The sequence below is a fragment of the Tursiops truncatus genome, chromosome 7 (genome assembly GCF_011762595.2).
Source record: "Tursiops truncatus isolate mTurTru1 chromosome 7, mTurTru1.mat.Y, whole genome shotgun sequence".
Lineage (NCBI taxonomy): Eukaryota > Metazoa > Chordata > Mammalia > Artiodactyla > Delphinidae > Tursiops > Tursiops truncatus.
Genome location: NC_047040.1, coordinates 27,013,942 through 27,040,061, shown reverse-complemented (window position 1 = coordinate 27,040,061; position 26,120 = coordinate 27,013,942). Strand labels below are relative to the sequence as shown.

At 37.0% G+C, this 26,120-nt stretch overlaps 1 protein-coding gene across 27 annotated transcripts in view; it reads left to right on the top strand.

The window, feature by feature from the left end:
• Positions 1–26,120, top strand: part of MAP2 (microtubule associated protein 2) — a 265,271-nt gene that overhangs the window by 218,895 nt on the left and 20,256 nt on the right. For 6 of the 27 annotated variants that reach the window (XM_073807310.1, XM_073807311.1, XM_073807307.1 and 3 more), the window contains 8 exons: positions 5,393–5,638; positions 7,361–11,116; positions 11,313–11,519; positions 11,693–11,827; positions 14,720–14,781; positions 18,179–18,349; positions 19,298–19,445; positions 24,336–24,676. In XM_073807310.1, the coding sequence (XP_073663411.1) occupies positions 5,393–5,638; positions 7,361–11,116; positions 11,313–11,519; positions 11,693–11,827; positions 14,720–14,781; positions 18,179–18,349; positions 19,298–19,445; positions 24,336–24,676 (5,066 nt within the window). The remainder of the gene's footprint in view (positions 1–5,392; positions 5,639–7,360; positions 11,117–11,312; positions 11,520–11,692; positions 11,828–14,719; positions 14,782–18,178; positions 18,350–19,297; positions 19,446–24,335; positions 24,677–26,120) is intronic. The other 21 variants (XM_073807315.1, XM_073807327.1, XM_073807314.1 and 18 more) reach the window with 12 other exon arrangements.

The window sequence follows — 26,120 nt, the reverse complement described above, 5'->3', positions numbered from 1 at the left end:
TCCTCTAAGTGTCACTTGCCTGGCACATCTCTGGGACTTGTAATGTAGATGGACTGCAGGCTCATAGGTCCTAAACAGAGACTTGGAGTGCATACAGCTCACAGTACCCAGACGGGACTGGGGTTTGCCAGACATTCTTTTTTGGCGTTGCCTGGCTAAGGGCCAGACAAATACTACAGAGAAGCTACTTTTCCACTGAAGCACTTAAAGTTTTTGTTGTTTTTGTTGTTCTCTGATTAGTCAAAGTTTTCAGAATAGAAAGTACTGTTTCTTTGAAATATTATAGATCAGAAGCAAGACTCTGGGCTGTTTTCACATTTTGGCACTTGCAAAAAAGAGCAACAAGCAACAAGAAAGAGGAAGCCGAAATCTTCAAAAGGTTAAAACACCCACGGGGTATTGCCTTTAAGCTATCAGCTCTCAGCTTTAAATTCTTTAGTTTTGAACTGTAGTCTGCTCTACTTCCCAGCACATGTTGAAAAGCAGAGAGGCAAATATGTCATTTTCACTAATTGATTGTCCATGCAATCTGTTGAAAGTATTAGAAGTTTTAGGAGGAACTTGTGTCCATAGGGAGTCTACAGCCTCAGGAGTCACTAGAGGAAATATGAATGGCTGGGACTTGTGACAAGCCCAGGACTTAGGATTCAGCCAGCATTGTAGGCCACATCTCAGCCAGTTGTCTGCTCAGCTGAGAAATCATGCTGAGTTGAACTAAGAATATCAAATGTAATTTTAGGTTTCTTCTATCCCATGTTATAATAAGCATGCTGGCTGAGAAAGTTCTGAGCACCCATCCAGAAACAACTTCCATTGAACAATCAGTAAATAATGTGCTCAAAAGATTAAAAGTATTCTCCTTTCAAAATGTTATTTTAGCATCCTTATGATTTCAGGTTCATTTCCAGCTGTCAGCACTCAGTTTGCTGAAAATAAGTTATTGCCCTAAAAATACAGTGCATTTTCAAATTATTGCTGTAATTTTGTCAACTTAAATTTTGATAGAAATAAAAATTATATAGATAGTACAAATTTTGAAAATCACAAAATTCTAAAATTATTTCTCTATATAAGTAAATAAATAGTGATTAGCAAATTTAGTAACCTGCCATGTAGACCTGAGGTGTAGTGTCTGCACTACATCAGCAGCCAAATATTGTTCTTTGTCATCATCCCTGAGGCTCATTGAAATATGCAAGAATCCAAGTGCTAAGCAAACTGATTGATCTACACTATCTACACTTGTGTAACTAAGGAAGTATATTTAAATAATGCAGATTTCTAAGCCAAGACACAGGAAAGGAGAGAAATGAGAGCAGTTCCTTTGGCATTTCAATGAGAAATATGCAATGAGGTGTTTGAGGTATAAAAACAGTCAGAAGCCAGTAGTGCAAGTGAAACTGCTTTGAATAAAATACTGATGAATCTGAAGCCAACTCAGTAGAAATTCTCAGCTAATTGTAATCTCTATTAAGCTTTCAGAAGAGAAGCAGAACACAGGAAAACAACTGTATATTGCTAGGTACTTTCTAAAACTTTCTAATATTTTCACAGCCATGCAAATGAGAACCAGGGTTTAAAAAGATGCCTAGGAGTTTGCATCCAAAGAAAAAGCTGTGCCAACTGTGCTCCCCTAAGCAAGACAGGAAAGAAAGATAATGCATTCTAGATTTTTCTTAACAGGACTGAAATTAAAACTTACTTTCTGGTTGAAGTCATTAACTAAGAATTAAATCAACCAAAATGCTAAACATGTGAGCATACTAGATAATTAAGGTTCTACGTCAGCAGGACGGATTTCCCCCATAATTGTGCAGGCATCAGATCCTAACAGCTTTCCTCTTTTTTAACTTATACATATATTGATAAAAGCATGAGGAAAATTTATGTACTTGAAAGAATTTCTTCTAACAAATGTATTTGTTTGATAGTGCTTTGTTTCTATTCCAGTGTCCTGTTGTTGTTTTAACTTGTTTGAGGGGAATGTAAAGATAATTTCTATTATGCAGTGGGGGTGTCAGAGCATTTGATTCATTTAGATCAATGGCAAGATTACTGAAGGGATAGCTGAAATGCAGCGGCTACTGAAGCATGAGACTTCACTGTCTCCCATCCTCCATCCTGCTCTGCTGCTTCCATGGCCCCATGTCCTCGTGCAGGTGTCTGTCTCGTCTGTCTGATCTTGTGTCTGTCTTGTCCAGTTCTCCCTGCAGTTTCTTCCTGTGTGTCTGTTTGTAGATGAAGGGGCTGAGGATCAAGTGGGTCCTCTACACAGGTTGCCCAGCCACGAACCTGCCACCAGTGGGGAGAGGTGTAGGCTCCTAGCCCCCTCCACCATCTCGGTGTCTGTGCCTGATGATGACCCTTCCAATTCCGATGGGGAGTACTATGAGAATCCTTTGTTCAGTTCACAGTGGACTACCTCTAGTGTGCTCCCCAGTGTCCCAGCGCAGAGTGCAGAGGCCCACTTAGACCAGGAGAAAGGTGAACCAAGCATGGTCCCCTTTTGCTCCCCCCGCCCTGCCTGCAGCTCTGACCACATGCATCATACTAAGTGTGCCTTCATGTGTGGAGTGGGAGGGACAGGAGCCTGCTTTCTCCATATGAAAGTGAAGTCCCTATATAGCTCAGTCCATCCAAATGCCTCAACAATTTATGTCTAAGAAGCCTTATTTGAGACATGTGAGTACTTCCTTTTTTTTTCACGGCTTCTGAGAAGGAAAAAAAAAAGTTCAAATAAAGTATGACTTCTTTCTGCCCCTTGCAAATAAATCAGTGGGGGAAGAATATATTCTCTTACCCAAACCAAAGAACATGAACTTTAATATAATTTTATCCTCTTGGATACGTAATATTTCCAGGACCAGACTTCAATAGAGTTAGGTTTCTTTTTAGTGCTATGTTAATGTGATAACTCTTTAAAAGAGAAAGGTCTGTTTAGGGTAGAATAAATGTTATGGAATGAATTTATTTCTCCAAATCACTTAATCATCTACAGAAACTACAGAGGCTTCCCTAGGTGACCTAAATCTTGCTTCAAATAAGTAGAAGTGAGCTAAAATGAGGGAAATGCTCCAAAGCTTTTGTCATTCCAGTCTCATGAAGGTGGAGACCCTATGTATCGTTGGCTCTGGTGAGGATAAAATAAGTGGGCAGTGGGCTGCAATTTGTCTCATTCTAACAAGGTAGTTTTATAAGGAAAAAAAATAGAGCTCAAGTTTTTTTTTGCTTAGGTGAAGAAGTTATTTTCAAATGAGGAAAGATAACTTGCTTAAATGAAGAGTTTATTTTTATATGGCACAATATTTAATGTAAGGGCAGAGAGTTCCAAGGCAAGAGCACCAGTGGCTCAGACACTCTGATGGAGAAATATAACCTATATTGAGTACAGCTAAGTGAACTTAAAACAATTCAGAAAACTATGTGAATTTTTGAATAAAGAACAGGTGTGGAAATAAACATGATTTAGACAAAATGAGAAAATGGAAAGCTAAAAAATTACATAATTTGGAAAACATGTAAATTAAGTTGATAAGATTTCATCCAATAAGGTGCTATATTAAAGCAGCTATATTAAAAGTCTCTTAGCTTTAATCAAAATGTCTAATTCTATGGCATTATAAAAATTGCCTTAATAATGAGTTAGAATCTGAATGCTTAAAATGTTACTGACATAATTAAATTACAACAATGAAAGTTTCTGAGTGCTAAATATGAGAAAATAGAAGTCGTCTTCTTTTTTTCCCCCTCTAAGGATTTTAATATTTCTCAAAAAATTTCTTTCCATCTGTAGTCTTTCTCATAGGTCCATTTAAACAATGTATAATCGTTTCATAGGAATTTCATAAGAGTCATTCATTTGCAGAACTAGAAAACAGCTTATATATTTCCCTCTAATTTCTTTTTTTTGTATATATAAATTTATTTATTTATTATTTTTGGCTGCATTGGGTCTCCGTTGCTGCGTGTAGGCTTTTTCTTGTTGTGGCGAGCGGGGGCTACTCTTCTATGCGGTGCGCGGGCTTCTCATTGTGGTGGCTTCTCTTGTGAAGCACGGGCTCTAGGCCTGCAGGCTTCAGTAGTTATGGCTCATGGGCTCAGTAGTTGTGGCCCACGGGCTCTAGAGAGCCCCTTGGCTTGGTAGTTGTGGCTCGCGAGTTCTAGAGATCAGGCTCAGTAGTTGTGGCGCATGGGCTTAGTTGCTCCGCGGCATGTGGGATCTTCCCAGATCAGGGCTCGAACCCATGTCCCCTGCATCGGCAGGCGGATCCTTAACCACTGTGCCACCAAGGAAGTCCCTCCCTCTAATTTCGTAAGCAATAAAATGGGATTTATTTTACTGACATTTGAAGTGTAAATGAGAAACAAATGAACACGATAATTCATGGCCTTCATAAATTTGTTTTTTACGTTTTGATTGTTAACATTCTTCTGTGTGATATACATCTTTGGGGAGGATATTTTGGCAGTTTTGTTTCCACTCAATTATCTTTCCTTGGTGGTTTTGTTTTGAATTGCAGAAATGAGGCTTTATGATATGCACATTTCCTTTCTTCAGTGTCAAAGAGAACTATACAAGAACTATATTACTGATATTTCAGTGGTTTGAACAATCTGATTACAGTCATGTCCCAGAGGTAGACTTCTCTAAATAGTAGTGAAATTAACTCTTACCTGGACCTTGTTTTTCAAAATATTTTACTTACTTCTTGAAAATTTTTACATACTCCAGTCATATAATGCAATGAAGGTAAAATTAAGTTTGGTAGTCTTTGGCCTTAAAAATACTAAATAAATTATATTTTAAAGAGTTTTGATGGATTTCATGATAAAGCTGATAATCACATAGTTGATTGGATATTATTTTGAGACCAGGCTTTTTATTCCCAAAGATTTCTTTAGCGAAGTTTGCGTGTTTTAAATTAAGTAACCAGAAATTCGTATGTAGGGGCTTCCTGCATTGGAGAAAACAGCACATGTCTAACAAATTTAAAGGTTTGTTTCAGCACATCAATGCTTCTATCTTTTCACAACCATCTGTTATCTGGCAGTACCATCTCTTATTTCCAGCCAGCTTTCCACATTGTGTACAACTTACTGCCATTTCCACTGAGGGTAATAGTGCAATAAAACTCTTTCAGCTCTCAAGTTTTAAAATAAAGAGGCTTTTCATGAGACTGTAAAAGGCATCATGATTTGCAGATTATGCATAATAATTTTCCAAGCAATACATAATGTCCATTGCATTAGGATATTAATTTGCACATCCAAATGGTAAAAGAGGTTCTTGTGAGGTCAATATAATCGAGCTGAAAGTGTTCCTTGAATAATATTTCTGTTGTTTCATGTATGTTTCTGTGGTCATGATGTCAACATCTTTTTCCTCCCTAAGAAGAAGAAATGCTAGCGAGTCCAATGGCCGAGGAAGAGAAACCTGCCACTCTTCCTGGGAAAGAGTATGAGGCTGCCAAGGCCTCAGACCAGCCCAAGGGCCTCAGTGAGGGCCAAGTGGAGTCTAGTGCGGAGGCCCAAATAGCTCCTGAAGAGAGCGCCCCAGCAGGGACCCCACAGGAGAAAAGTATAAAAGAGGTCGCGGAGGTGTCTCCAGAAGTAAAAACCCCTTCCTCTGCCGGGGAAGGTGTGTCTTTCTTAGGATTTGCATGTGTTTTGTTGCAAAAGATAGATGTCTCCAGCAGCTTACCAACCTGATGCCTTTCCAATGCTATTCCATCGCTGGGTCTTCTCATGATCCCAAAACCACTGTTTGAGACTTAACGAGCAGAGAGTGTGGCTTGTGCCGGTGCTGTGTGGCAGCTTGATTTTCCACTGCTGCAGCTGATTCCTGGTTTTACTTTGCCATGATACAATACGCTTTGCAGCCAGGCTGATGACACTATGTGAGCTTTTTTCCGCCCCCGCTCTTCATCTCAAATGTTTGCCAGTCACATTGCTAATACATGTATATTTTTATTTTTATTTTGGGGGACAGCAATTCATATGCTTTTCTTTCAGACTGTAGAGATGGATTTTGGCACATACAGGCTTAAACGGTAGAATCGTTTTTGCTTGCAACCGCAGTGTGCTCTATTTTTTTATGCTTCAGTGAATACGGTTTGGTTTCCTTAAAAGCGCCTGCTGATGCTTCTCATATCATTTCCTTTCCATGGCAGCCAACTCCTTTGATAATCACCATATCTCTTGAGTTTTCATTCATCTAATCTTTATTAGAAAGTTCGTATAGTATTTCTTTTCTATTGTGACAACAGGACACACAAGTATATAAGGTAATAATCATCCTTTCACTTGCTCTTCAGGAGATGACTGAGTTTTATTTTCCAGATAATTTCATTTAGCCCTATTCACCACAGTAAAATAACCTTGACCTTAAAATACAATTGAGACTCTGAAGCCTTTTGGATTGGTGAACAAATAAAAATTTAAAAGAGTCATTTAATCTCTGTGAAGCATCTCTAAAGCCAATACTGGTCAGTGCTTTGCCAGTTGGTCACATTCCAGAGAATGAGGTCATGACCAAGGAGAGAAAGAATTTTAATAGTTGACTCTTTAAAATTGTGTTAGTCACATGACTTCCCAGTATTATCAGTATAATTCAGATTTTCTTACATCTACCATACAGAGTAAGTAATGATTAGGACTGAAGAATTTTGATATGTGATAGAAACTGACTTGTCAATATTTAGGTCATATCATATAAAGTCAGTAGTAATCATTTATTTGTATTACCGAAATTTAATCTCAGATGACTTCTAAAAATTTATTCTAGTAACCTTTCAGTGCCCCCAAAATTGGTCCTGGAACTTGTCAATCCAGTTAACTGAATTTATTTAACACATATAACTATAACTTAATTGTCCTTCTGCCCATGGCCTGCAAATTCACTTACAAATTAGAAAACAAAAGAAAAAGGTCAGTAGAAATCAAGTCTTTCCCATATTTAGATTACTATATAGATTCTTTTGTACCTTAATGTAAGTACTTATTCAATATTCTTTAATTTGTAATTTTATCTGTAGAAGGCACATGAAATTTTTTTTCTACTACAGTATACATCACATACTGTTTAGAGAGACCAAACAAAGGAAAAAAAAGTATTCAAAATATACTCTTTTTACAATTTCTGTACACATTAATTCACAATGGGAGTTCATTTTAGCCATCGTACAAATATATCTCAGTCCTGACATTTTCATATTGATTTTTAAATGAGTAGCATGCTTGCATGTTTCATAGTTTTTCTTTATACCCTACCATTCATTTGCCATTTCAAAATATAATTTTAAGCTTACTGCCTGAAAGCACTTGCCTATTATTTGTTTAAAAATCAACCCAATTACTTCAGGTTTGCTTACAGCCTCGAAGATGGAGTTTCATGATCAACAGGAATTGACTCCCTCTCCAGCCGAGCCATTAGAAAAGGTGGAAAAGGAGTCAGAGGAAGAAAGTAAGCCTGGTGAAGACCTTAAACATGCTGCCTTAGTTTCTCAGCCTGAGACAACTAAAACTTCCCCTGATAAAAAGGACATGCAAGACACAGAAGAAGAAAAAGTACCTCCCACTCTGTTTGGGCATACTCTGGGTGCCAGCCTAGAAGACACAAAACAGAAGACAGAACCGAGCCTAGTGGTACCTGGTATTGGCCTTCCCGCAGAGCCCTCAGCTGCAAAAGAGCAAAAGGACTGGTTCATCCAAATGCCAATGGAAGCAAAAAAGGACGAGTGGGGTTTGGTTGCTCCAGTATCTCCTGGCCCCCTAACACCCATGAAGGAAAAAGACGTACTTGAGGACATCCCAAAATGGGAAGGGAAACAATTTGATTCTCCCATGCCAAGTCCCTTTCAGGGTGGAAGCTTCACTCTTCCTTTTGATGTCACAAAGAATGACATTGTTGCAGCAGCATCACCCTTTGCCCCCGCCCTATTACAGCCAGATGACAAAAAATCTTTGGAAGAAACTGGTAGCCCAGCAACTGCCAAAGATAGTTCTAAAGTTGAAGAGCCCCATATGGATCAACCTGACAAAATGGCAGAAGCACCAGCCTCAGAAGCAGTTACATCACCCAAAGATGCTCACATTTCGATTGTGGAAGACTATGTTCTGGAGAAAGGTTTAGGAGAAGAGAAAGGGGCAATAAAGCAAGAGAGTGTGCAGATAAAAGAGACTCCCACCTTCAGGGAACAGGAATCTATGCTTACTGAAAAGGAACCTCACCTAAAGCTTGAAGAACAAACAACCGTTTCTGACGAAGAAGCTGTGTCAAAAGAGAGTGAAGCCCCAAAATTGACAGATGAAGAAACAGGTGTAATTCAGACCTCCACAGAGCACGCTTACTCCAAAGAAGAACCGAAAGGCCAGGAGCTTCCCACAGATATATTAAAACAGGACTCATTCCCTGTAAGTTTGGAGCAAGCAGTTACCGATTCAGCCGTGACCTCTAAGACACCAGAAAAAGTCATGACTGAACCAGCTGCACTAAGTGAAAAGAGTGCCACCCAGGAGCTTTTTGAAGAAAAAGTTGCTGACAAAGATAATGTTGAAGGAGTTGGAGCTGTAACATCAGCTGAGCTTGACATGCCATTTTATGAAGATAAGTCAGGAATGTCCAAGTACTTTGAAACATCTGCCTTGAAAGAAGAAGTGACAAAAAGTATCCAGCCAGGCAGTGATTACTATGAACTGAGTGACACAAGAGAAGGTGCCCAAGAGTCTTTTGATACCGTATCTTCCATGTATAAAAACGGCGACAAGGCACTTACGGCAGAGAAAGACTCCCAGCCCAGTGCTGTAGCACAAGAAGGAGGCTACAGCACTCTTGCACAGAGTTATCCATCTGACTTACCTGAAGAACCCATTTCTCCTCAAGAAAGAATGTTCACTATTGATCCAAAAGTGTATGGGGAGAAAAGGGATCTCCACAGTAAGAATAAGGATGATTTGACACTGAGCAGGAGTTTAGGACTTGGTGGTAGGTCTGCAATAGAGCAAAGAAGCATGTCAATCAATTTGCCCATGTCTTGCCTGGATTCCATAGCCCTTGGATTTAACTTTGGTCGGGGGCATGATCTTTCTCCCCTTGCTTCTGATATTCTAACCAACACTAGTGGAAGTATGGACGAAGGAGATGATTACCTTCCGGCCACGACACCTGCAGTGGACAAAGCCCCTTGCTTCCCAACAGAAAGCAAAGAAGAAAAAGAACAGATAAAGGGGGAAAAAGCTACTGGAGAGGAAAACACCCAAGTCGAGCCATCGTGTGAGTCACCTTTCCTAGCCAAAGATTATTACAAAAATGGTACTGTCATGGCACCTGACCTGCCTGAGATGCTAGACCTGGCAGGCACAAGGTCAAGATTAGCTTCCATGAGTGCAGATGCTGAGGTTGCCAGGAGAAAATCAGTCCCATCGGAGACTGTGGTGGAGGAGAGTAGTACTGGCTTCCCCCCTGTCACTGATGAAAACCACGTCATTGTTAAAACTGACAGTCAGCTCGAAGACCTGGGCTACTGTGTGTTCAATAAATACACAGTCCCACTCCCATCACCTGTTCAAGACAGTGAGAATTTATCTGGGGAGAGTGGTTCCTTTTATGAAGGCACTGATGATAAAGCACGAAGAGATTTGGTCACGGATCTTTCATTGATTGAAGTCAAACTGGCAGCTGCTGGAAGAGTCAAAGATGAACTCAGTGCTGAGAAAGAAGCATCCCCGCCTATCTCTGGTGACAAATCAGGACTGAGTAGGGAGTTTGATCAGGAGAAGAAAGCGAATGATAAGCTGGATACTTTACTAGAAAAAAGTGAAGAACATGCCGATTCAAAAGAACATGCCAAGGAAACAGAAGAGGCTGGTGATAAAGTTGAAACCTTTGGATTAGGAGTAACCCATGAGCAAGCGTCAGCCAAAGAACTGACAGTCTCAAAAGATGCATCACCTCTCGTGGCTGAGAAAGCAGAGAAAGGTCTTAGTTCCGTGCCAGAGGTAGCTGAAGTAGAACCATCCCAAAAAGCTGAACCAGAGCTGGATTTTGCTGCAAAGAAAGCTGACCAGGGTCAGTTAGATGTTAAAATCAGTGACTTTGGACAGATGGCCTCAGGGCTACACATAGATGCTGGAAAGGCAGCAGAGCTTAAACTCAAGGCTACCCAGGACCTCGCCCCCTCATCCACAGCACCTCAGGAGGCAGATGCGTTTATGGGTGTTGAGTCTGGCCACGTGAAAGAAGGCACAAAAGTTAGTGAGACAGAAGTCAAGGAGAAGGTGGCCAAGCCTGACCTGGTGCACCAGGAGGCTGTAGACAAAGAGGAGTCCTATGAGTCCAGCGGTGAGCATGAAAGCCTCACCATGGAGTCCTTGAAAGCTGATGAGGGCAAGAAGGAAATTTCCCCAGAATCTTCTCTAATTCAAGACGAGATTGCCATCAAATTGTCTGTGGAAATACCCTGTGCACCTGCTGTTTCAGAGGCTGATTTAGCCGCAGATGAGAGAGCTGACGTCCAGATGGAACTTATTCAGCTGCCAAAAGAAGAAAACAAGGAGACCCCAGATATATCTATCACGCCCTCTGATGTTACAGTACCATTGCCTGAAGCCACTGGAGCTGAACCAGCAGAGGCTGAGAATGAGGAAGAAGAGATAGAAGCCCGGGGAGATTATGATAAACTCCTCTTCCGCTCAGACACCCTTCAGATTACTGACCTGGGTGTCCCAGGTGTCAGGGAGGAATTTGTGGAGACCTGCCCTGGTGAACACAAGGGAGTGATTGAGTCCGTTGTAACCATCGAGGATGATTTCATCACTGTCGTGCAAACCACAACTGATGAAGGGGAGTCGGGTTCCCACAGTGTGCGTTTTGCAGCCTTAGAGCAGCCTGAGGTAGAAAGGAGACCATCCCCCCGTGCTGAGGAAGAGCTTGAAGTAGAAGAGGCAGCTGAAGCCCAGGCTGAACCCAAGGATGGCTCCCCAGAAGCTCCGGCTTCCCCTGAGAGAGAAGAGGTTGGACTCTCAGAATATAAGACAGAAACCTATGACGATTACAAAGACGAGACCACCATTGATGACTCCATCATGGACGCTGACAGCCTCTGGGTGGACACTCAAGGTGTGCATTATCTTTTTAAATTTTCTACTCCCAAATAAAATCCAGTAACCTAGTGGAATTTTTTTTTTCATTTTTAAACATTTTAAAATGACCCTTTATCTCTTGATTTTGCATTTTTTAAATAGATGAAGGATTTTGTACATTTGTTACTAATGTTTTCGTTGTTGTTGTTGTCATGGTTTGCTTTGATCCACAGATGATGATAGGAGCATCATGACAGAACAGTTAGAAACTATTCCTAAAGAGGAGAAAGCTGAAAAGGAAGCTCGGAGACCATCTCTTGAGAAACATAGAAAAGAAAAGCCTTTTAAAACCGGGAGAGGCAGAATTTCCACTCCTGAAAGAAAAATAGCTAAAAAGGAACCTAGCACAGTCTCCAGAGATGAAGTGAGAAGGAAAAAAGGTTCATTTAACAATCACTTCTTTAAAAAATGTTTTTGAAGTAATTCATTATTACTCTTTTGTAGAAGAAACTGCCTAACCATGGTAACTAATTATTGATGAAATTTCATTCGGTTTTGCTCCAAGTGTTTACTTTTTCCTGATGGTATGCTTTTTGTGTTTTCTTATTCATAGCAGTTTATAAGAAGGCTGAACTTGCTAAAAAAACAGAAGTTCAGGCCCACTCTCCCTCCAGGAAATTCATTTTAAAACCTGCTATCAAATATACTAGACCAACTCATCTCTCCTGTGTTAAGCGGAAAACGACAGGTGACTGTTCAATTCTGCAATGTGGCTGGCAAACATGGACGTGTATTTTTTTTATCTCATTACTGTAGCAGCTTCGTTTTGTTTTCCTTCCAAGAATCTCAGCAGTCATGAACAATTTCGCTATTAAGTGTCTTGTATCATTATTCTTTTTTTTTTTTCCCTCCCTGCAGAAGAGGTCATGACCATCTGTTTCTTTGTCATGCTCAGACTTAACAGTGATTGTATCTTGGCATTGTGCTCTAGTGTCACGTTCTGGGGATTCCTATTTTCATTCTGTGTTTTTGGTTAGACGATGGCGATGAATATAACCGTGGTATGCATTCTCATTATTTTGCTTATTTATCTCCCTCATGCTTAAAAACCCATATGTATTTGTCCTATTTTCTATATTGTTATTGCCAAATCTGTTACTGATGTTGATGAATTTACTGAGAACCACCAAGAATGCATAGTGATTTTGAGATGGAAAATGAAAAGCAAATCTGGGGTGAAACTGTGGTTGAAAAATTACTTTGCTTTTGGATGAAAGAAAAAAATGGAAAAGTAAATTGTCTGGTATTCCCACCAGATTTTATTTTTCATATCCAAAATTAGCCAGGCTTTCTGGTGATACTACATTTCTTAGCTGACATTTTGTCCTTGGGATTTTCTTAAATGTGTTGAATCCAAACTGCTAAATTCCCCTACATAACGTAGTATTCAAAAATTTAATAACTTTAAAATTTAATAAACCCCTTCCCTCCCAATATCTTAGAATTTAGGTTTATTTCTATTTTCCTACCTTCTTATTGTTCTGTCTTCTTCAGATATACTTGTTTTTTGCTGTTTAAAAAAGTAGTGGAATGAAGGAGTGAACCATGTTACAAACCATCACAAAAGACCATACATAATATCTATAATGTAAACTCTATTCCTAAATTTCAGTGCAAAGTATTTATTTTAAATGTATAATTATATTAGGTTACTCTTCATTTAGAATATATTTTATTTTAGCATTGATTAAATGGCACACTTGCAGTCTACAAAAGAAGGCATCAGAGTTCTTAAGTCAGAAAGGAAGATTTCCCAATCCATTATACATTAGAAGTGCCTTTATATGAATCTTTGGGTGGCTTTAAAGGGTTAGGAGCAGCATTAACCCTTGTAAGAAAAAAAATCAAGGTTGATGGTTTCATGATAGCCACTAAAAATTTCAAGTATTTTTCATTTGTGTTCTTCATATAGGAACTATCTCATGAGCATCCTTCAAGAACTAGTATGTAAGGCAGGATTTGAAAGTAGAAGACATAATTATACACACACCTTGATGATGAAGGTTTATTAGAATGAGGGGTTCCTCTAAGTTAAGACTTAGGAATTAACATGACATCTCTAAATCTTATAGTGCATCTTACTTAGTACATTTTCATTAAACTTGGAATTTTTCTTCTAGTTAGAAAAATGCTTGCACAGGCAGAATCTCTTGGTTGGGGCATAAAAGCCCTATACGCCACCTAAAAAGATGAAAAATATATTAGGATCGTACAATTTCAGAGGAAATGTCAAATGGTTTGGTGAAGTACCTGCATGTCATTAGTATTCAATATGCCACACTGAGAATAACTTGCCTTTTTATTTCATTCATTAAAGGAAAGTTAAGATCTTTGGACTAATTAGGATCTTCCTTTTTTATTCAAATATTAAGATACTCAAACAGAAAGCATATACCAAAGATAAGTTTCATTGACTTAAAGCAAAGTATATATGTCACAGAAAAAATGAGCTATATTGTAGAAATAGTAAAGAGGCATAATTTGCACTGCTTCTTTTAAAAAAAAAATTAGTTTCAGAGTCTGCGAATAATCTTACTAGCCAGTCCTAAATAGCATAGAACATATTGTAGACCGTTACTATTTTTGTGTTAGAACTGCACATGGCATAAGAAACCTTTTTGAAACTCATTTGGAGTGCTTATAAGGATAAGTATTTTTTTTCCAGAGGATTTCTCTCTTGTGAAAGAAAATTAAGGTGGAAGTAAACACACAAGTTTATGCCTTTTATATTCTTAGCCCAATTGTTAAATAGGGACAGTTTCCCCAAACACAAAGGGTTGTGTTCAGTCGTGAAAGATATTTAAGTCAAGTCAGGTAAGTCATCAGCAGAAATTATGCTAGAGATGATGGAGTTTAAAATTGAAACCAGAAGTATAAAACAGCAGCAAGAGAAACAACAGTAACAGATGTGGTAATAATTTCATACAGGAAGTGCATGTGTAGAACATGGTCTATTTTACTGAACTTAAAATTCTTCTCATGTTTTCTCTTCTTGACAAGCCATTTTTCTTCCCTTCCCTTCTCATGTGGTCCGTTTCACGTCAAACAAGTGTGTCATTCATATTGTGAAATGAAGGGGTGCAGAGGGAAAGGGGTTGGCAGACCATGACAGTTTAAAGTGTAAAATGCAGAAATATCTGTAGATATGACAGTGGCTACATAAAGAAGGTTTGGGAATCTCTGTGAATATTCTTATGTGATGCCCACCCTAGAAACCAATCACTCCCCTTTTCCTTAAATTCTGCAGCATTCGGATTACTGTCCTATTACTGTTCCATTCTGAAGGATCAATACTAATGTAAGGGTACATTGGTAACAGATAGAATATCACTTGGTCTGCTTACCTGTGCTTTGGTAAACACTGGGTTATAGTAATTAGCACACTCTATAGTGGGAGCCACATGCTATAATGTTCTTATTATTCGGGTTTCTTCAGTTACTGAATTTGAGTCTCAATATAAACAAAATTCGCTTTGCATTAGTCTGTTGGCACAACTGAATATCCAAAAGGCATTAAAAATGCATTTATGTGGTCTTTAGCCACTAAGTGTGGGGTTGTTTTTGTCTCCTCTCTCAACAGCAGCAGGTGCTGAATCAGCTCAGGCTCCCAGTGTATTTAAACAGGCAAAGGACAAAGTGTCTGTGAGTAAAATAATTTTTTCCTTGCTCTTCATTCAACATTCCCTTTGGTATTAGTGGCAATGTTTTAATAATTTTAGATAAAATCTAGACTTTAGATGTTTACTCTTTTAAAACATTTTAGATCATTCACTCACCCAGATTGATTCTCGATGGCATTCAATCAAGCACGTCCGAATGTCTTCTGGAATGTGATGGTAGCTGGTGAGGGCAGAGCTGGGATTTAGGCTGCCTCTTTGTTAGTAAAACAAAAACATGTGAAACACCATAATGATATGGCAAAAGTGGAGGAGCCCAATTTATTTACTTTCATAGAATCAAGATAAACCATTATAATCAACACTAAACTGTATTTTACAACACATTTTCATTGTTGTTTTACAAAATAAGAATATGAGAAAATTAATGTAGATGAGAAAAATAAGTAAAATTATATTATCTCCTTATCTAGGAGATAATGCTGCAGTTACCATTTTGACATAAAATCTTAATTTTTTTTACACATTTATAGGTTTAATAACAAAGATGGAAACACCACATATCGGTTTTTTAATTAAACAATAAACAGATTTCCATGTCATTAAACATTCTTGTACATCATTTTAATGACTACATAATATTGCATTTTATATTTTTACAGTGATGTACTTAATTTCCCATTACTTGACATTCAAACTAGTTTTCTGTTATTTTAGCAGTATTACTGTAGAAATCTTTTTGGCTACATCTATGAATGTATCCATATGCATTTCCTTAGGATAATATTCTAGTAGCAAAATCATTGTTTCAAAAAGAAAGTCCACATTTAAACTTTTTGCTGCATATTGTCAAATTGTCCTCCAGAAAGGTTCTACAGCTTAGATGTCCTCCAGCTGTATATGAACATGCTTGTATTCGTTATTACTAGATATCTCTATACTTTTTCTATTTTTACCAAGTTATGGAGATGAAATATTTTGTTTTAATTTGGTTGTATTAATGATGTTTAGCTTCTTCTATGTTTATAAATCTTTTATATTTCTTATTTTGCAAATTTTATTTTTGTATTATTAATCATGTTTTTTAAACTTTCAAAAGACCAAAACCAACACAAAGTATTTTACTTCTTTCTCATTGAAAGAAAAAAGTTAAAAGATTTATCATGGAATCCTACAATTACAACAAATCATTTGAGTGATGATAATTAGTAATGTATCACAGTGTTCTGGGTCTTAGCCATCATGTATGATAGGTAAATCACAATTCTTTGTTTAGCTTTCTAAAAACTAATAAAATTTTAGACTTCTTTTTATTTATTGTGAAAAATAGGAATTCATATTCAATGACAGCCAAACCTTTTATATCATCTTGAAGCCAAGGGACTTTATGTTGATTAAAAAATATATGTATATTTGATTATTATATAAATGTTTTCAGACATAGTCCTGAACTTATGGCAAGCAATAGAATCCATTTATCGCTTTGGTAATTTTAGTCCTTATTTTGACCACACTGCTATTTCAAGATTTGTATCTCTTTACCTTCTGTTTCTGATGGGGAACTAGTGGGTTGTGTTGGTTAAGAGCAGGGCCATGAAACAGGCCAGATCCAAGTTTTGAACGTTTATTAACTATATGGTCTTTTTCTTCCTGTGTCTTAATTTTCCAAAAATAAGGGGAGGAGTAAAAATTCCTATATCATAAGTGAATTGTAAATCCTAAGTACAGTAATTTTATGAAATAATACATTCTATAGTGCTTAGAACATAGTATTTATTCAATAAACAGCAATAGTTATTATTTTTTAAAGTGGAAGTCTTTAGGAGCAGATACGGAAAGTAAGTCTGAGCTTTCTCTTGGTAGGAAAATAATTTTTAAGATTACATTGTTTGCAAAATCTTTCAGAAATTTTCAAGTCCGTTGGTCTTCAAGTAACTCAACAAGAATTAGCATTCAATGCTTACACTTGGACAGAGACCATATACATCTGACACCAAAACTAACCTTTTTCCTTGTAAATGCCCATCTCATCCTTCTGAAGAAGAGAGATTAGACCACCATTCTTTCTCACTTTTTCTCATTTAAAATCCTCCTTTTTCCTTGTAACCTCATCCTCTTCCTGTGTTTCCCAAAACCTCAAGATTAACTCAGTACATCCATCAGAACAGTTCTCTCCGATTTTTCAATTGATCTTTATTGTGAACCTAACCTATAATCTTTCATTTCATTTGAGTTTTTTTGTTTGTTTGTTCATTTTATTTTGTTTTTGTTTTTAGCAGGAGATTAGTAGATGTCTTTCATAATTTGAGGCAATCCAATTACTCCATTTTTCTTTCCTATTCCACACTTTTGAAATTCACTAATTTGTGGGTAGCATCAGTCAAAAAAGAATGACTTGTGCTGACCCAGTTATACTTCCCACTCAAGGTGCTGGGTCTGTAAAACAAGAAGTGATTCGTGCAATCTGTGAATACTTATGCCTCTTTGAAGTGTCTACGGAGGTTACAACTTGAGATAAAAATCTTAGTTTCAACTGCTATTTTTGTATCGGCTAAATCATATTAATTATTTGAAGATAAAAACCTCCTCGGCTTTGTCATACTCGTCTGTAGTTTTGACAGTCTCCCCTGAGACATGTGGCATGCCAGCATAGCTTTCTCCAAAAGCTGTATATATATGTCCAACCCACTTACACTTGCTCTTGCCGACAATCTTCCCAGGGATTATCAACACCTGTGAAATAAGTCTTGTGATTTTTATGGGCAATCTAGTCAGTGTTGACTTTCATTTTTAGAATTTATAGCACATCATACAAACTGTGGTCTCTGCATAAAAATGTTATTAATTCTATGATATAACTTGGTCCCTGGTATGCATTTGACTCATAAAATGAACTCATTATATATAAAATCTGCAATTTTCTGATGAAATCAGTGTAGATAATCTGAAAATACATTTTCTCAACTTAAAAAAGAACTATTTTCTATTATTAGGCCTTAAATATACTTTGTTCTAAAGTTCTTGAAATGTGATCAAAATGTTGATTATATATACCATTTAAGGGCTGTGTTTATTAAAGGAACAATTCCAAGAGACTCTCAAGATATTTTCCAAATATGGAATCATTATAAGGTTTATGGCTTAATCAGAGACCTTATACATAGAATTTATAAATAATATTTTAATCTATATTCTCATTATATGTGTATTCTTAAGTTAGTTCCAGTTAAAAAGATGTGTTCAATGAAAATCTCTTGTTCTCACATAATATATGTCTCTATCATTGATTATAACCATTTATCATGTGTTCTTATTAAAAGCAGACATTTAATTTCTTATATGTTTACATTTTTTTTTTAATTTTCCTTTTACTTCATAGTTTGGTTTATTTTGTGCTTTTGTTTGTTTTCTTTCATGGCTAGAATTCTACCTTGTCAAAGATTCCTGCCTTACAGGGTAGCACAAAGTCCCCACGATGCAGCTCAGCCTGCCCTAGTACGACTAAAAGGGCTACATTTTCTGACAGTTTATTCATACAGCCCACCTCAGCGGGCTCCACAGACCGTTTACCATACTCAGAATCAGGGAACAAGGTAAGGCAGCAAGCCAATCAAAGGTGCAGAAAGGAACATAATTTGGGAGAAGGACACAATTCAGTAAATGTATGAAAGCAAAGACTTTCAGTTCTGAAGTGTTTGACATATAATCAATAGACCTTATTAAAAACAAGTACAAATTAAGTGTTTCAATAGTTATAAATAGTCTAATCATTAAAAAATAAATGTCTTTTTGTAAGATATACAATGCATAATTAATTTATTATTTATTTGATATCTAATAAAATTTCAAATACAAAATATACTATATATGATGTTACATGTGGCATATTATATATAATATTGTACCAAATTATATTATATATAATATAATAGACAGTTTGGGCTCAGTATCAGACACATCAAGATTTAATACTAACTCTGCTACCTCTCAGCTCAGTGATTTTTGAAAAAATTACATAAACTGATGAAAGCTGTTTCCTCAGCTCTAAAATGCATGTAACATTTTTTGTAAAAATTAAATCATAAATGGATGTAAAGTACTTAGCATTCCTGTCACGTAAGTGCACAGTATATGGTGGTTATCATTGCTAAATACTGCACATGCAGTGCTCTTCTGCCAGTCCTTTCTGATTAATACATTATCATGCTGATGAAGACTTCTCAGTTAAAATTATTAATTACCTGGAGACTACTTGAGCATATTATTTTTATCATAATGTTATCATTTAGAATTTGAATTTCACAATCGATTTTTAGCACTAACTCCAAAATAATATATTTTTATAAAACCTCTAGGCAAATCTGAATTCTTTCTAAGTTTTGAAGCAGAAATGCTTATAAGTATATAAAAGTCAGTAGTGTGGATTAAAAGAAATTCACCTATCAATACAGGAGGAAACTTAGCCAGAGCAATGTAATTACTTTGCATAATTAAAACGAAGATTCACAGGATCCCAACGTCGTTTTATTTTCCCCAACCAGGATGGAGTAACCAAGAGCCCAGAAAAGCGCTCTTCTCTGCCGAGACCGTCCTCCATTCTCCCTCCTCGCCGAGGCGTATCAGGAGACAGAGATGAGAACTCCTTCTCTCTCAACAGTTCTATCTCCTCTTCTGCACGGCGGACCACTAGTAGGTTTATTTTGCTTTGGCTTCGTTTTCATTCATTTTTTAAAAATCTCTTAAGTGGAGTAGCTTATAGTGTACTTATATTTTACATTTGCAAATAAAATATGCATTAAAATCAGATTATATTTGTCCTAAGAATCAGAGATCCAGGCTATCAATGGGTCCAAAACCATTATTTGAGTCAAAACAACTGAGGGAGGAATACTACCTCATTATCCCTTAAATAGGATTGAAATAAAGTCATTTTCAGAATATATTTTCTCTCTTGAAGTTTAAAGTAAAAAAGAAAATTTGAAAGAACTAATTAGTAGAGAAAACCAATAGTCAGGGATTTTTTTTTTTTTTGGCCACACGGCATGGCGTACCGAACTTCCCCAACCAGGGATAGAACCTGTGCTCTCTGCAGTGGAAGCTCCGAGTCTTAACCGCTGGACCACCAGGGAAGTCCAGGGACTTTTTAAATATAAAAACTTAACCTTTATTAGAATTCCAAGTCCTAAAATCTAACTAGAAAATCAACAATCAAAATTAAGGATCCTGCTCAATTTGGTAAGAATTTGCATTCCAATGAGGCTGTAAACATAGCATGTTCTGTGCAATAGCTTCAATTTCTTTTGATTTCATAATGTAATGGTCAGCAATTATCACAGTCTATGTAAAGAATATAAAAAAGTTCCAATCATTACCCACTTATGTGCTGTGTTGCTACCAAGACTATCTAGTAATTTAAATTATTTTCATAAACGTGTTTCTATTACCACAAAAATACTACCATTTATTAATCACATATATGTGCTAAAACCTTAAGACACACTTTTCAATCAGTTTAATTAACAATGCTGATGGTTAGGTATTAATAACCTCATTAAATCTACTGATGAGAAAACTGACCTTTTAAAGACAGTAACTTGTTCAATACTACACAGCTAGTAAGCGGCTGAATTTGGTTTTCAGCCCACTGTTAAGTTCACAACCTGTCCTCTTAATGTCTTCTCTATATTTATTTAGAAGAAATAGTATTAGGGAACTGTTCTGTAGAACCACTCGGAGAATAGTATCCCTGTCATTTAAAAACTATTACAAAATTGTGGAAACATTTGGAGAATAGCCTTTCTGTCATTTAAAATCCATTACGAAAGTGTTGGAAATTGCTACTACTATCACATTATAGTTGATTTCACCACCTATTTTCTGAGTATTTAATGATAATTGCCCCACTTCAAATGTGACTATTTTGTATGACACTTAAACAGTGTTTTTTGCCTACAGTGAAAGTGTTTATTATAATTAAAGCCATTGTGTCCCACACCGTTTGGATTCATGAAGCATTAACATCCTTTGAAATACATGCTAGGCCTTTGAAATCACTCTTTTTCGCCTTAACACATGTAAAGTAGGCAAATGAACTAGCAAAGAAGACGTTTAAGAGTTAGTAATCTCCAGAGAAGAGAATTTAACTCCAAATACCTGGAGTTGGAATTGAGCATCAGCAATTACCCCAGGGATGTTGAGCCAACACAAAGGCCCGAGTGCTTCCCAAACACACCTTGAATTATGCTTGTATTTGTTGCCATGGAAGCAAAATGACACTTTCTTACATAAATCCACATCTTTGAGCCACTGTACTCTGCCTTTTAAAATGTATCTGTATACAAATTGCTTTTTATGTTCTGAGCCAATTCTACCTTGACTTTTTACCTTTACTTATGCTCATAAGCATACAACATTGTATTATTTGGCAGTGAACATAAAGGATACTCTGATAATCTAGGACGTAGGGTCTATTTTAGCTCTACATAGCAATAGCTAAAAGGCATAGGGACAGTTAGCAGAACAAGCAGTTTGCCTCCTCCCATTTGCCGATCATCTCCTTAACTGCACACAGGAATATTCTAGCATTTTGTACAGCTATTGAAAAGATTTGAAAGAAAGTGCTATGCAGGAAGTTCATTCAGCCCAAGAGGAGGGAAAGACATTGTCACTGAAGAGATGACAAGATAAATAAGAACATAGTGTCAGAGAGTAACTCATAAATATTTTTTTTTTTTTTTTTTTTTGCTCACTGCTGTGGCCTCTCCCATTGCGGAGCACAGGCTCCGGACGCGCAGGCTCAGCGGCCATGGCTCACGGGCCTAGCCACTCCGTGTCATGTGGGATCTTCCCAGACCGGGGCACGAACCCGTGTCCCCTGCATCGGCAGGCAGACTCTCAACCACTGCGCCACCAGGGAAGCCCCATAAATATTTTTAAAATCGTTTTAGTAATTTAATTTAATCTTCTCCATTTCAGAACTAATAAGAAACAGTCAAATTTGTCATTTTTGATGACTAGAACATAATTTATTACAATAAAAATTGATCATATCTATTGAACAGCAGCATTAAGAGCTTCTTAATACTTGTGTTTTTTTCTCATTCTCCAGATATAACACAGAACCTTCCTCCTTTACTTTTTCAAAACTTAAAGGCATTTTCTGGGGGTATAGAAATAACTCTTACTTTTACACAAATGTTTCTTTTAGTAAATATTGTTATGCACATCCAGATTATTGCTTTAACTCGGTCTCCATGAAGTGAAAAATACCTCAGCACACTTGGATAAATTCTGAATCAAATTCATACCATTAAAAAAAAATATGTTAAGCTCCTGCTGTGTTCAGGCCCCATAAAAGACACCAGTGTTAGGTAGAGCGGCAAATAATACAGAGATGATCCCTCTCCCCAAAAGACCTGAGCTATTTAAAAGTGATGACGTGATGGAGAATACATTTGAGGAAGAAATAAATTTCTGAAGAGATATTTCAGGACATAGTGACTGACTCAAACCAACATCAAAACCTCCATAAACAAATGTTATAGCCAGGAATCTACAGAAAGACAAGTTGAATGTGGTTGTATTATCCTGGTCTTGAAATGTCATATTTGTGGAAAGCAATAAAAATCACTAATTTATCACTTTACTCTTCTCAAATCCCATTTCATATTGCCAGTTGAATAGTCTACCCATGTCATGCCCTTTTACTAAAAGACCAAAAGGACACGGGGCAACTTTGCCTTGATATGTGAAAACTGTTCACTGAGAGAGGAAGTAAAATTATTCTGGTTATCCAGGAGACTGAGTCTAGACCAATGGGTAGATTTACTTTGTCTGCAGACTACAATTCTATCAGAAGCGCTCTTGAGCTCACTCCTTGTAAATATTTAAGCAAAGATTAATTTTCTCCTTTCTCAGGAAGAACTTTCTGCACTGATGATTAATTACATCAGATGACTCTATGATCCCTTTTACTTCATTGATTTTAAAATTAATGAGTTATATCTTTATCCTCTACAAAATTTCCAGAAGATTCATTGATTTTACAAAGTTACATACTCAGTAGTAAAAAATAAAAATCATGCCCTTCTATAAAATATTTTAAAAAGTGAAAGAATTTGTATAATAAATGTAAACAATGTAAATCAGTGTTCTATTATTGGAGTCAATGTATTATTTTAGACAAAAGATTTTTAGAGTTAAGAGAAAGTTCAACAAATGTTAAGAAGCTAAATATCATATCTGGCTTAGCATTTAGTATCATCTGGGTACATGAAGCTCAATGTCCTTACTGTTAAGTTAGACATAATAAGAGCTGCCTCTACTGCGTGTGTGTATGTTTGGTTATCAAATGTTCGGTATTCACAAAAGTGCTTTGAAATCTGTTAAGGTGTATCCTCATTTATATCATTATTCTTTCAAAAAAGCATTTGAAATGGCATTTAAACCCACATTAAAAAAATAATGTGAGAAACATAGCATAGGAAAATGAGGGGAAATGAGTTAAATGATAAAATGAGGTTAACATCAAGTTGAGGCAAAGAAATACACCTCACAATATCTTTATTATTAATAGACAGTGAAGGATTATTGATTTGACTCCAAACTGCAAACTAGTAATGGAAGTATGGGAGAAAACGCAATCACAAGATTCACTGTGAACATATTGCTACAACACCCTACTTTTCTAAGGAAAGAAATTGTTTTGTTTTTTCTAATAAGAGCTAAGATATATTTCCTTGTAAAGGAAATATTTGCAAACACAATCAGGTACAAGATTCACTGTGAATAAATTTTTATAACATCCCACTTTTCTAAGGAGAGAACTAGATTTTTTTTTTAGAGTTAAATAATTTTCTATGCAGGCCAAAAGCATGTGATCTAAATATACAATTTTATGTTGTGTATCCACCTGGATCTCGGAATAAACTTACTACACAAAAGAACAAGTGTTCTGCATGTCATTCAAAGACTCTTCAGTAAATATGAGCCCACAAAGAACGTTAAGTGCAGACTGTTTTTCCAACTAAAGGCAGGTCCATATGCCTAAATGATCACACAAGAAGAAAATACTTTTGACACATTCATAATGAGAATTAAGTATAAATCAGGGGCTTCCCTGGTGGCGCAGTGGTTGAGAGTCCGCCTGCCGATGCAGGGGACGCGGGTTCGTGCCCCGGTCCGGGAAGATCCCACATGCCGCGGAGCGGCTGGGCCCGTGAGCCATGGCCGCTGAGCCTGCGCGTCCGGAGCCTGTGCTCCGCAACGGGAGAGGCCCCAACAGTGAGAGGCCCGCGTACCGCTAAATAAATAAATAAATAGATAGATAGATAAATAAATAAATAAATCAGGAAAACCCAAGTATTATCTTCACATTGATAGAATCAAAAGAATGTCACCAGTTTATGGGCCTAAAAATAGGAGGTTCTCACCTTTTCGAGCATTGCTGTCATTCATAAATATTCTAAACCCTTTAGAAATTTAATGAATTATGAGTTCTAACAATGGATGGGAAGGGGGGTGTCTCGAGGAGAACTTTCTGACACTGTGGTTTGGGTTCTGTTTTGTTTGTTAATATAGGGTCAGAGCCAATTCGCAGAGCAGGAAAAAGTGGCACTTCAACACCCACTACCCCCGGATCAACCGCCATCACTCCTGGTACCCCACCAAGCTATTCTTCACGCACACCAGGCACTCCTGGAACCCCTAGCTACCCCAGGACCCCTCACACACCAGGAACCCCCAAGTCTGCCATCTTGGTGCCCAGTGAGAAGAAAGTTGCCATTATACGTACGCCTCCAAAATCTCCTGCTACTCCCAAGCAACTTCGGCTTATCAACCAACCACTGCCAGACCTGAAGAATGTCAAATCCAAAATTGGATCGACAGAGAACATCAAATACCAGCCTAAAGGGGGGCAGGTAAGAATCACATGAACACACGTATTTGCTGCCAAAGTAAAATCCCGTTACTTATTATGTTGCCATCCTCATATTATAGGCTAACGGTTCTTGAAACAAAAGGGAGATGGAGGTTTTAAAGCGTTACAGGTTATGATTTATTGCTGAGGGTATGGGTCTTATCTGAGAAAGATAGCTTATGAAATATGATGGAAATCATATGGCTTGTGGTCGTTACTAGATAAAAATTGATTTAACCGTATAAGAGAATCTTTTAGTTGACTACCTAACAGATCTTTTCTAAATGTATCTCTATTGCCTTGTGGATTTTAACTTAAGAGATTAAAGTTACACTTCTGATATGAATTTGAGTGATCTATTTTAGATCCTGACTGTGAGTTCCTTTGACCATCTTTTAGTAATTCCACTTTTATCTCCTTCCTTCTCCCCAAGGATTTCCTATGACATCTTCTACCATTTTCCCATGTTCATTCCAAATCAGAACATGGTTCCCCAAGTTTCTTCTCTGGCTGCTATTGCCCAGACATTGCAAAGGGCAAATATTCATGTTGATAATTAATAGACAGTTCTATATGGTTCTACTGGAAAATCTATTTCAGATTAATTGTATTGAATAGGGTTCTTAGTAAAATTCTACCTACTAACTCTTAACTTCAGCTTCAGAGCAAACATTCACATATTTTTCCAACCAGAGGGCTTTGAGTTCTACCTTAACCTGAACTTTGCTTTTACACTATGTGTTTGGACAAAGCAATTAGCCTGGAAGGACTAATACAATACAAATACAAATATCATTTAATATTTCCCTTGTGATATTGATATACCCATAGTTTGACTTTTATTGTCAATGAAGAGATAAAACACCCATCCGTTAGTGAAAGAAGAGAGAAAGCAATCATTTCCTTTATACATTAGCAAACTTGTAATGCCCTTTCAATATACCAAAACAGCTTTTCTTTTTAACCTCAATATTATTTTCTTCCACTCTTTTTCTTATCTCTTGTATTTCCTGCCACTGATTTCTGGTATCCCTCTCTCATGCCAAAGAAAATGTATTTTCAGCAGGTTTAGAAGAAATGTCTTGCCAAAACGTGAGGCTGTCGAAGACTCCTACTCAGTGTTGAAACAAAAGTTTAATATTGCTTCTTCCTTTAGCAACAGACTTCTTTGCTTTCTCATTGTGATTCTGTTCAAGAAAGTCCAAAGAGTTAAGCAAAAATCAACCAAAGAAGGAACGAAGGACTCAGTATGCCATTTTCAGAACAACTATAACATTCTATAATAATATAGTCACAGAAAGATGCTTTTTCATAGAAAAATGTTATTAAAATATGAGCTACAAGAAACACTTTTTAAGCATAAAACAAAAATAGTTCTACCAAGTTTAAGCCTGTAATTCGAAAAATCTCATACTCTTGCCTTTGTCATAGTTTTGCACATCCAA